The sequence below is a fragment of the Pyrus communis genome, chromosome 17 (assembly GCF_963583255.1).
Source record: "Pyrus communis chromosome 17, drPyrComm1.1, whole genome shotgun sequence".
NCBI lineage: Eukaryota > Viridiplantae > Streptophyta > Magnoliopsida > Rosales > Rosaceae > Pyrus > Pyrus communis.
In genome coordinates this window covers 11,129,334-11,140,363 of record NC_084819.1, presented here as the reverse complement: position 1 = coordinate 11,140,363, position 11,030 = coordinate 11,129,334, and the positions used below count along the sequence as shown (strand labels likewise).

The 11,030-nt window shown below is 42.4% G+C and overlaps 1 protein-coding gene across 1 annotated transcript; it reads right to left on the bottom strand.

Annotated features, from left to right (window-relative positions):
* Positions 1-9,822: 9,822 nt before the first annotated feature.
* LOC137721995 (uncharacterized) lies at positions 9,823-10,776 on the bottom strand. Its single transcript, XM_068461006.1, has 2 exons — positions 10,312-10,776; positions 9,823-10,068 (listed from the first exon to the last, which is right to left on the bottom strand). The coding sequence occupies exons 1-2, from the start codon at positions 10,774-10,776 to the stop codon at positions 9,823-9,825; spliced, it is 711 nt and encodes a 236-aa protein (XP_068317107.1).
* Positions 10,777-11,030: the final 254 nt, after the last annotated feature.

Below are 11,030 nucleotides of genomic sequence, written 5' to 3'. Positions count from 1 at the left end.
GTAGATGTGGTATGGCGAAGCTTTGTTCTTCGACGACGGTGCTAGCAAAATGCTGTTGAGGCTTCTCGATCTTTTCAATTAGAGTAATGATGCCGAGCTTGGATTTGACTTAGACTCTTCCATCTGGATTGTGCCGTTCCACAAGAAGGGCGTCGTGCTGTAGTGATCTGTTCTAGCTCGTTGTTGAACTTTCTGCTTCAATCTTTTATATAGCAGAAATGGTGCGCAACCTTTGCATTTAAATGGTCATTCAGAGCATTACTTCTCAATGACTCATCCATGCTTGGTAGCTTCAGTGTAAAAAACCAATATCGTACCAACTGTTTTGGGGTATTTGCCGAAGGAATTCGTGACCTTGACAACAGTTGAGGATGAGTACTCGAGAGCAATGCTAGGCAAGCAACCAGGCAAAGGTTCCGGGCAATCAGTTCTCGATCGGAAGTTTGATTTCAGGTTCCGACTGATTGCATTCTTTCTCCTTGTCCTGCAGGTAAGAGCAAGGGCAAAGGAAAAGACAGGGAAAAAACATGATATGGGATACTCTTACTTTCAACCCTGATGATATGAGATATTCTTGCTCTGATGTGGTTGGTTGGTATGGGTATTATCGAGGGAGAAGAAAACGGAGTACTTCGAGAGGCTAGATTGGGAGTGCCATTTCGGATGTGAGGAAGGGTTGAGCATTTTTTTATTTGGCAGGTATGCCTGGCTGTGGAGGATGGAGGTCGACATATATAGGAATTGTCCCAATAGCGAGTAGTAATGCTGTTCCTTTACCCTTCTCGGTCAGAGCAATGTAGCGGTCGCTGCAAGGTTCACGTGTTTTAACTTTGTCAGAGCACTTTGAAAAAGTGGTCTGTGGTATCCAGAAAGCTAATGTTGTGTGTGAGGATTGTGGACAAATTTTATCCAATGAAATCCGACTCTCGAAGTTCGGGGAGCGGTGCCTCTTTGATTTCTGAGCAGGCAATCTTGTTGGGGATATGGTTCTCGAGATTCGAAGAGTGGTGCCTTTTCGATTTCTGAGCAAGCAATCTTGTTGGGAGTGCTTTCTCGGATGTGAAAAAAGGTTGGACATTTTGGCAAGTCTGCTTTGCCATGGAGTGCAGAGGTTGACACACATAAGGATTTTCTAATTATTAAGCAGTGGTGCTGTTCCTTTACCCTTGTGGGTAATAGTAGGGTAGCTGGACTTTCAAAATTTACGCGTCTTAACTTTGTCAAAGTTCTTTGGCAAAGTTATCCTTGGTATCCGAGGAACTGATGTCGCGTGTGAGGATTGCTAATAAATCTTACTCAGGGAAATCTGCTTCTCGAAATTCGGAGAGTGGTGCCTCTTCGATTTTTGAACAAACGGCCTTGTTGCCTTTTCTTTTATAGGGGCACCAATTGCGTTCAAGAAGTACGCTCAGAGAGTTGCTTAAAGGAATTTTTTTCTTATTTTCGTACTTTTGAGACTTACTGTACCTCATTTTTTCTTCATCTTTTCTGAGAATGTCTGGCCCTTCCGACCGTCGTTTGGACTTGAATGTTGTGGAAGAGGTAGCCATATCTCCTTAGGATAATATATGGCGCCCATCCTTCTTATCTCCTACTGGTCCCCTTACTATTGGGGATTCTGTGATGAAGAATGATATGACCGCTGCGGTGGTGGCCAAGAATCTTCTCACTCCCAAAGACAACAGACTACTTTCCAAACGGTCCAATGAGTTGGCTGTTAAGGATTCTCTGGCTTTCAGTGTTCAGTGTGCATGTTCTGTGTCTAATATGGCCCAACGCCTATTTGCTCGAACCCACCAAGTTGAATCGTTGGCGGCTGAAGTGATAAGTCTTAAACAGGAGATCAAAGGGCTTAAGCAGGAGAATAAACAATTGCACATGCTCGCACATAGCTATGCTACAACCATGAAGAGAAAGCTTGACCAGTTACATGAATCCGAGGGTCAGATTTTAAATGATCATCAGAGGTTTGTGAGTTTGTTCGAAAGACATTTACTGCCTTCGTCCTCTGGGGCTGTACCACATATTGAAGCTCCAAATGATCAACCTCTGGTGCCTCTTCTTTCTGGGGTTCTGCCCAGTACTGAGGCTCCAAATAATCACCCTCTGGTGCCTCCTATTTCTGGGGCTTTGCCGAGTGTTGAGACTTCTCCTGAGCAACCTTTATGAAGACGCCCTCCTGTTTGTTTGTTTGTTTTGATTCATGTGTATGCACGTATTTGTAATTTATCGAAGATATCAATAAATAAGCTTTACTTCATTCAACATGTTGTGTTAAATACACTAAGGTATGCTTCACTAAATTCTTTGAATTTTTTATTTTGTTGAAGTTTGCATGTTGAAACTTCGTGGGTGGACCCTGTAGGTTGAAGTAGTGCTCCCTTAATTTCTTGAGTGAGGAAAACTTCTCGGTTGGGGACTTGAAAAATCCAAGGCACTGAGTAGTCGCGAAATTTCCGAGTACTAAGGTGTAGTGGTATATGGTAGTAGTCCCCCAAGTTTTCGATCGAGGGAGTTGACGAGGGAGGTGTCTTGCTAGTAGGCAATTTTCCAAACAAAACTTCACCATTTTCCTTTCTAAGTTGTTGCCCAAAACTCCTCCTTCATATTTATTTGGTATGAAAGTTGTTAGGCCTAAAGAAGGGAAAGCCTAGGCTCATTTCTTTTTTTATTTTTATTTTTATTTTTTATTTTTAAATGGGTGAAGCTTTGGTGTTGAAGCTTTGTAGGTGAAGCTTTGACGTTGAAGCTTTTGTGTTGAAACTTAGTATGTGAAGTTTTTGTGTTGAAGCTTTTGTATTGAAGCTTTGTAGGTGAAGCTCTTGTGTTGAAGCTTTGTAGGTGAAGCTTTTATGTTGAAGCTTTGTAGGTGAAACTTTTGTGTTGAAGCTTTGTAGGTGAAACTTTTGTGTTGAAGCTTTGTAGGTGAAGCTTTTGTGTTGAAGCTTTGTAGGTGAAACTTTTGTGTTGAAGTTTTTGTATTGAAGCTTTGTAGGTGAAGCTCTTGTGTTGAAACTTTGTAGGTGAAGCTTTTGTGTTGAAGCTTTTGTATTGAAGCTTTGTTGGGCACCATAAATTGATTTTGCTTCACACTATCTTGATCAAGAGTGTGTGAAGCTTTTGAGAATTGTAGTTGCTCTCCATTGATGAAGCTTTGTTTGATGTTGAAGTTTTGTAGGTGAAGCTTTTGTTTTAGTCACCATAAATTGGTTTTGCTTCACACTATCTTGATCAAAAGTGTGTGAGGCTTTTGACATTTGTTGTTGCCTTTCATTTGTTGAAGCTTTTGTTGGCACTATAAGTTGGTTTTGCTTCACACTATCTTGATCAAGAGTGTGTGAGGCTTTTGACATTTGTTGTTGCCCTTCACTTGTTGAAGCTTTTGATGGCACCATAAGTTGGTTTTGCTTCACATTATCTTGATCAAGAGTGTGTGAGACTTTTGACATTTGTTGTTGCCCTTCACTTGTTGAAGCTTTTGTTGGCACATAAATTGATTTTGCTTCACACTATCGTGATAAAGAGTGTGTAAAGCTTTTGAGAATTGTTGTTGTCTTCCATTGATGAAGTTGTTGTGTTCCCCCTCATTTTTTTTTTTTGTTTTTTTATTTGAATGGGGGGAACAGAAACTTTGAAGTTTGAAACTCCCTAGCTTGTGGAAGTTTGAAGACTTTCCATGTGGGGCTTTCTCATGGTTTGAATTTGAATTTTGAATTTCTTTGGTCCTGTTGAATTTATATAAGAAGGATAAGTCTCCACTTTTTACCTTGCCTTCATTTGCTCATTTTGTAGTAATTTTGGAAGACAGAGTGTTCTCTAGTTGAGAGGGATTCCGGCATTGCTTTGCACCATCTTCAGGTTGGTAGTCTTTTCCACTAGTTCGCATGCTTTCATTCTTGTTGAATTGTTTGAGTGTTCATGTATTTGGTTAAGAACATGATGAACTGGTTGAGCTTCTCTTTATGCCCTAGGAACTTCCTTATGTTTCGATCTTTCATGTAGTGATAGAGTTTGTTTCTGTTTGTTGTAGATGTTAGAGTTTGGAAGTCTTAGTGATGAGGGCTCCCCTAGCTCTAGCTCTAGGTTTGAGCTTGCAATCTTGGAGTCTTCAAGGCCTTTGTTGGAGTCTTGTACCAAAGAAATGTTGGATGATTTTCGCAATTGTCAAACCTTAGCCAATATTGGTTCTTCCTTCTTCATGTCAGTGGGTGAGGTGGTTGTTTTTTATGCCATACCTATATTTCACTCTGAGTTCACAGCGAACCTTTTAGAGAAAAACTTTTTAGATAGCAAAAGGCAGCTTGAGACCCTAAGGTAGTCATGTAGTATCCCCCGCAGTGTAGGAATGCGTTTGGTACATCATGAAGAATTGCCCTCTAAACTGCCCAAAGGTCATGTTATGTTCTATACCCAAATATTATTGACCTTAGGGATGAAGTTGCCTTTGCACCCTTGGTAGCAACGGATGCTATCTTTCATTGGATATGCGCTTGGGCAACTCAATCCTGGTTTTTAGGATACCTTGATCGGGTTTTATATTATTTGGATGGAATGTGGGTTAGGTGAGCGTTCCTTCCATCAGTGATGCTACTGTTATAAGATGCGCCCAATGAAAGCATGCCCTGGGTATGCCGAGTGTGCATGTCGGAGTGAGAGATAGCATATTGTCTTTGGTAAGATAAAGGCGTACTGCACTTGAAAAAATCGTTGGTGCTTTCTTTATAATGATTGGGAGCATGTTAGAGGTGTCACACCTGAGCAACGTGTTCTTACTCACTTCCAAACTGTAGGTTATAATGTATCCATTGTTCGCATTGTTTGCTATTTGTTGTGATTTCTTCTTGTGTCTGACATTTTTCTTCATGCAGTGACGCGAGGCAACATCAAATTGTCCGGACAGGAGCTGGCTGATGTAGAGAAGGTGTTAAGAGTGCCTAAGGAAGATAGACATTTGGGCAAGCTATGGCCTTTGTTTCGAAAGTACGGTTTCCAGCCCCTAGTGTCAGAGTGCCAGAAACGAGCAAGTAAGTTGTATCCTTCATTTTGCCCTCTTTTTTATTTTTTATTTTTACAAAGTTGTATTCTTTACTTTGATTTTTCTTGTTCAATTAAGAAAGTGAGCAAGAAAGGGGGGACTAGCACCAAGAAAGGGAAAGCACCCATGTTAGTTCCTGTAGATGACATTTTGTTTCACAAGGGAGCTCGTAAACATCGGGTAAGGCTAACCCTTAAACTTAAGTCACAAGAGGAGATCCTTAAGATTATTGCCTTAAAGAAAGCTGAAGCTGAGGTGATCGGGTGTGCTACTGCCATAGTTGCAGGGGAGGAGAGACGACTGTTGCCTCCTCTTCCTACCATCGATCCCATCTTTCCTCTAACCATGGAGTCCACTGACCAAGAAGACGACCCTAGCTCCAACCGTAAGAGGAAGTATAAGGAAGAGGTTGGCAGCATCTATTGGAAGGATTTGAAGGTTGCCATGCAGCCAAGTAGTTTTAGGTATGTCAATAATTGCCTGGCAAGACGTAGATCCACTGTTGACGAGCTTGGCGAGCCGCTAGATGAGAATGAATCAGATCGTGACCGGATGATGAGGCTATCTTCTTATGTAAGTGTTATTCTGTCATTTCTTTATTTTTTTTTTCCCTCTTTTTTTTGGTAGTGACGATCATCCTGTCATGTAGGTCATGACTGAGTATGACGACAGATTACGAGAGGTCGAGTGGTACAAGGCAAAGTTTAAAGAGAATAACCAGCTTGTGAATGATGCCAGAAAAATGAGTAAAGCTTTGGCTGAGGCCATTCGCCTCAAAGATCAACATTTCGAGAGTTTGAAGAAACGAAATGGTGAGAACGTCAGGCTCAAGAAACAACTGGAGGGGACTGGGAATTAGTTGGAGACCATTATCCTTGAAGTTTCCAAGGTTAAAGGGGAGTTGAATAGTGCCTTGGTTGAAGTTTCTGAGTTAAAGAAGAGTATCCCAACTGAGAGGGACGCTGCCGTGCAGGAGTTCTTAGGTTCCCAGGCCTTTCACGACGCTTTTAAACCTCACTGCATCCGGGCGGCCAATTTTGAGAAAAGGAAATGGATAGCCGTTCTTGAGCGTTACGATAATGGAAGCATTATCCGAATGTACTGTGATGAGATGGATGAGTATCGACAAAGAGGTGAAGCCTTCGTCCTCACAGTTGATCCTAGTAGTGAGGATGACTCTGATAATGAGGCTAGTGTCGATGAACAATCTCAGGAGAGTGAGGATGGTTCTGGAGATTCCGAGGATAGTGGTGATGGTGATGCGGTTGAAACGCAAAGTGATATTGTCAGGGGTTCGGCCTCAGATGAGGATGACTCATAGTGCCATCTTTTTCTACATGTACTTTGAATGTAATAGTTTGTTGTTTGTATGGCATGTGCCATGTATTTTGAATGTACTAGTTTGTTGTTTGTCTGGCATGTGCCATGTTATAAGGTTGAGGGTTTTTTGTTTGTGTATGTTTGCAACCTTGTACTATGCGTTTTGATGTTAATTGCCAAGTATTTGTACTATCATTGATAAATGTTTGGCTATATTTGAATAGATCCCTTGTTTGGATATAAGTCATGTTGACATATACTTAGACTTTATTTCATGTTGTAAGCATTCGTGTTGAAGCTTCAAACCTAAACGTTTCAGTGATAGGGATGTAAGGGAGTTATGACCAAGTTGTCTAAATCACCTCTTTATTGAATTGATACCAAATGGCCTTCATTACATAGGATGTCGAATGGCCGTAGCTCAACACTTGTACAGTGTGAGTCTACTTGTAATAGTACTTCAAGTGATCAGCGTTCCATGGATGGCCAAGGTTCTTGCCATCGGAGCTCCTGAGCTTGTAAGAACTAGGGTGACTGATGCCAATAACTTCAAACGGTCTATCCCAATTTGGGCTGAGCGTGCCTTCATTCGGGACTCTGTCCCAGAGTAGTCTTTTCTTCAATACCCAGTCCCCACTTTGAAAAAGCGAGGTTTGACTCTTAAGTCATAGTAGTTGGAGATGCGTTACTTGTAGGCGACATTCCTCAAGTGAGCCTGGTTTTTGTGTTCCTCGACTAGATCCAAGTTGAGGGTGAGTTGTTTGTCATTTTCACTTTGCATGTAGTTCTGGACTCGGAACATTGCTTGCTCAAGCTCAACTGGGACAACGGCCTCTGTACCAAAGGCAAGTGAGAATGAAGTTTCTCCTATTGAAGTCCGATATGAAGTGCGGTATGACCAAAGAACTTGGGGTACAAATTCTGGCCAACAGCCTTTAGCCTTATCCAAGCTGGTTTTCAAAGTGCGCTTGATTATTTTGTTGATGGCCTCAATTTGTCTGTTAGACTAGGGATGAGCTGAGGAGGCAAAACATAAGTTGATGTTGAACTTAGAACAGAACATCTTGAACTTCTTGTTGTCGAACTGTCGCCCATTGTCCGTGACTATTGCATTAGGAATGCCAAATCTGCAAAGGATGTTTTTCCATACAAAGTCTTCTATTTTTGCCTCAGTAATAGTTGCCAAGGGTTCTACTTCGGCCCACTTTGTGAAGTAGTCAACTGCAGCGATTGCATAACGGACCTTGCCTTTTCTTGCAGGCATTGGACTGATCAAATCAAGTCCCTATTAGGCGAATGGCCAAGGCCTGATCATAGGAGTAAGAGGCTCGGGAGGGGAGTGATGAATAGTTGCATAGCGTTGACACTTATCACATGAGCGAGATATTCTGATGGCATCTTGGTGGAGTGTTGGCCAGTAATATCCTTGGCGAAAAGCCTTATGTGTTAGGGATCGAGATCCAGCATGATCTCCGCAGACTTCTTCATGTATTTCTCGAAGGCCAATTTCCACTTCCGCAGGTGTGAGGCACCGTAAATATGGTAAGTTAAAACCTCGCTTGTAGAGTTGGTCATTAATGATCAGGTAGCAGGTAGACTTGTATCGAATTTGCTTAGCTTGGACTTTATCATTTGGACCGGTGCCATGAACAAGGAATTTATAAATCGGGGTGATTTAGCTATCCCCCTGTTGCAAGTTGCACACTTCTGCGACCATGGTGCTTGGTGCTGCCAACAATTCGACATGAATTTTTCTCCCAATCTTGTCTTCCACTGCTGAGGCGAGGCGAGCCAAAGCGTCCGCATGACTGTTTGCCGTTCGAGGGACTTAGGTGATCTAGTAGTGGAAGTGCTTGAGCAAAAGCTGCGTTTGCGCAAGATAAGCTGCCATGGAGTTATCCTTAGCGTCAAAGTTGTTCGTGACCTGGTTAACCACCAATTGGGAGTCGCTGAAGATATTAATTTGTTTAACTCCAAGGTGTTTTGGCCAAACGTAAACTTGCTAAAAGGGCCTCATACTCGGCCTCATTGTTTGACACCTTGAATTTGAAGCGAAGAGTATACTCCATTGCCACTTTGTCGGGGGTAGTCAGGACTAGTCCTGCTCCACAGCCCTGTTGGTTGGATAAGTCATCAACATATAGAGTCCATACTAGGAGTGTTAGTTCTACCTTCCGGGCTTCCAGGGGTGATGAAGCCATTGCCTCAGGTGTAGGATAAATGTCAACAGGATAAGTGAATTCGGAGATGAAATCTGCAACTGCGTGGCCCTTCTCAGCTGGGTGGTAGGAGATGTCAAACTCTCCCAGTGCTATTGCCTATTTGATCATTCGCCCTGAAGTGTCATGACTCTGAAGTATTTGTCGAAGGGGGATGATGGAGTGTGCTTGGAAGTAGGGACGAAGTTTCCGAGCAGACATGACTAATCCTAGAGCTAATTTCTCAATGTTGGAGTATCGTGTCTCCACATCTTGTAGAGCCTTGCTAGCGTAGTAGACAGGTCGTTCAATACTACTATCCCTACGAATGAGGACGGAACTAACTGATGAAGCCGAGACAGACAGATAGACAATTAGGGTGTCACCAACTTCAGGTTTGGAAAGCAGAGGGTCTTTACTCATGTACTCCTTGAGATTCTTAAATGCTTCAACACATTCATCAATCCACGTAATGTACTTCTTACTTCTCTTAAGTGCTTTGAAAAAAGGATTGCATTTGTCTATGGCTTTAAAGATGAACCTAGTCAAGGCTGCCACTTTGCCAGTAAGGCTCTGGATGTATTTTGAGGTTACTGGTTCTTTCATGTCCATGATTTCTTTGATCTTCTCGGGGTTAGCTTTAATGCCTCGTTGGCTAATCATGAAGTCCAAGAATTTTTCAGTGCCCACACCGAAAGCGCATTTATTGGGGTTCAACCTCATTCGATACTTCTTCAGGATGGAAAAGGTTTTAGACAATTTGGCGATGTGTTGGTCAGTATGTTTGCTTTTGACTAACATATCATCAACATAAACTTCCATGTTTTTCCCAATCTGTTCAGCGAACATTGAATTGACTAATCTTTGATAAGTCGCCCCTGCATTCTTTAGGCCGAATGGCATGACTTTATAGCAATATAGTCCTCTATCAGCTGTGAAGGCCGTGTGTTCTTGGTTCGAAGGGTTCATGAGGATTTGGTTGTACCCTGAGTAAGCATCCATGAAGCTCAAGAGTTCACACCCTACTGTAGAGTCTATAAGTCTATCAATAAGAGGAAGGGGAAAGCTATCATCCAGGCATCCTTTGTTTAAGTTGGTATAGTCGACACACATTCTCCACAAGATCTTTTGAAGCAAAAGACTTTCCTTGGTCGGATTTTTCTTAACAAGGACCACATTTGCTACCGACGTTGGATAATTGACTTCACGGATGAAGCCTATGTTTTGAGTTTTTCAACTTTTGCCTTCATTGCCTCGTATCGTTCAGCATCATAAAATCTTCGCTTCTGTCACCGACTTGGTCTTGGGATCAATACTCAAGCAATGACAGATGATATCGGGAGAGATGCCTGGAATGTCTTCGTATGACCAGGCGAAGGCTTCAGTGTTCTCTTGCAAAAAAGAGATCAATGCCAACCGAATGGGTAGTGACAAAGTGGTGTTAATCTTCACTATGCGGTCCGGATAATCTTTTAAGATAGAGACCTTCTCCAACTCTTCAACAGGTTGTGCTTCCTGGGTGAAAGAGTCATCTCAAGGATCGTCGGGTTGACTGTTACCACCGTGAAGATCCAAGTTGGCTTTGTTCGAGCTGTTCTTTATAGCTTGGTCATGTATAAAAAGTGTTTCTTTGGGTACATGCAAGTGTTGTTGCTTGACTGAAGTGTTATAACATGATCATGCACTAAGTTGATCTCCTCTGATGTAACCATTGCCATAGGGGGTTGGAAATTTCATCAACAACATATGTGTGGATACCATGGCCTTGAGATCATTGATGCCTGTGCACCCAAATATGACATTGTATGTCGTTGGGTAGTCAACCACCAAGAAGTTAGTGGTAATGGTGGCTGTGTACGGGCCTGTACCAATGGTGAAGGGTAAATGTACGCTCCCTAAAGGTTGCACGACATCACCGGAGAAGCTTATTAGAGGAGAAACTGAGTGATCGAGCAAGTGTTCAACTACATTAAGTGTTTTGAAAGCTTCAGCAAACATGATATTGACCGATACCCCCGTGCCTACCAGGATTCGTCGTACATCAAAGTTGGCTATGTGAGCCTCCACAATCAGTGGGTCGTTGTGAGGATAGATGATACCTCTTTCTTCCTCAGGGTAGAAACATATTGGATCCCAGTTAGGCTTTTGATACTTGCCTCCCCTGATGTCTTCCACGTGAAACACTTGGTGGCCAGGCTTCAATGTTCGTTCATTGTTTTTCATGGCCCCGTTGGAAGATTCAGATATGGGTGTGCCAACACTTATAGAATATATCACGTTTACTTGGCGTTGGTTGCGGTTATCCATTAGAGGGTGAAGAAGGAATTGATCAATTTTTCCTTCATGTGCCAAAGCTTTAATATGATCACGGATGGTGATAAATTTCTTGCCGTCATGGCCATTATACTCGTGGTAACCACAAAACATACCTGTGTTCTTCGTGGACTTGTAATTTGGCTCCCTCGGCCTTGGCTTTG

Bases quoted from the DNA above. Each gene is read 5' to 3' on its own strand.
- LOC137721995 (XM_068461006.1), bottom strand. From the start codon at position 10,776: ATGAAAAACAATGAACGAACATTGAAGCCTGGCCACCAAGTGTTTCAC. The intron at 10,069-10,311 runs GTATCCACACAT...TCTTTCACCCAG, and splicing joins TCAATGATCTCAAGGCCATG to GAAGCACAACCTGTTGAAGA.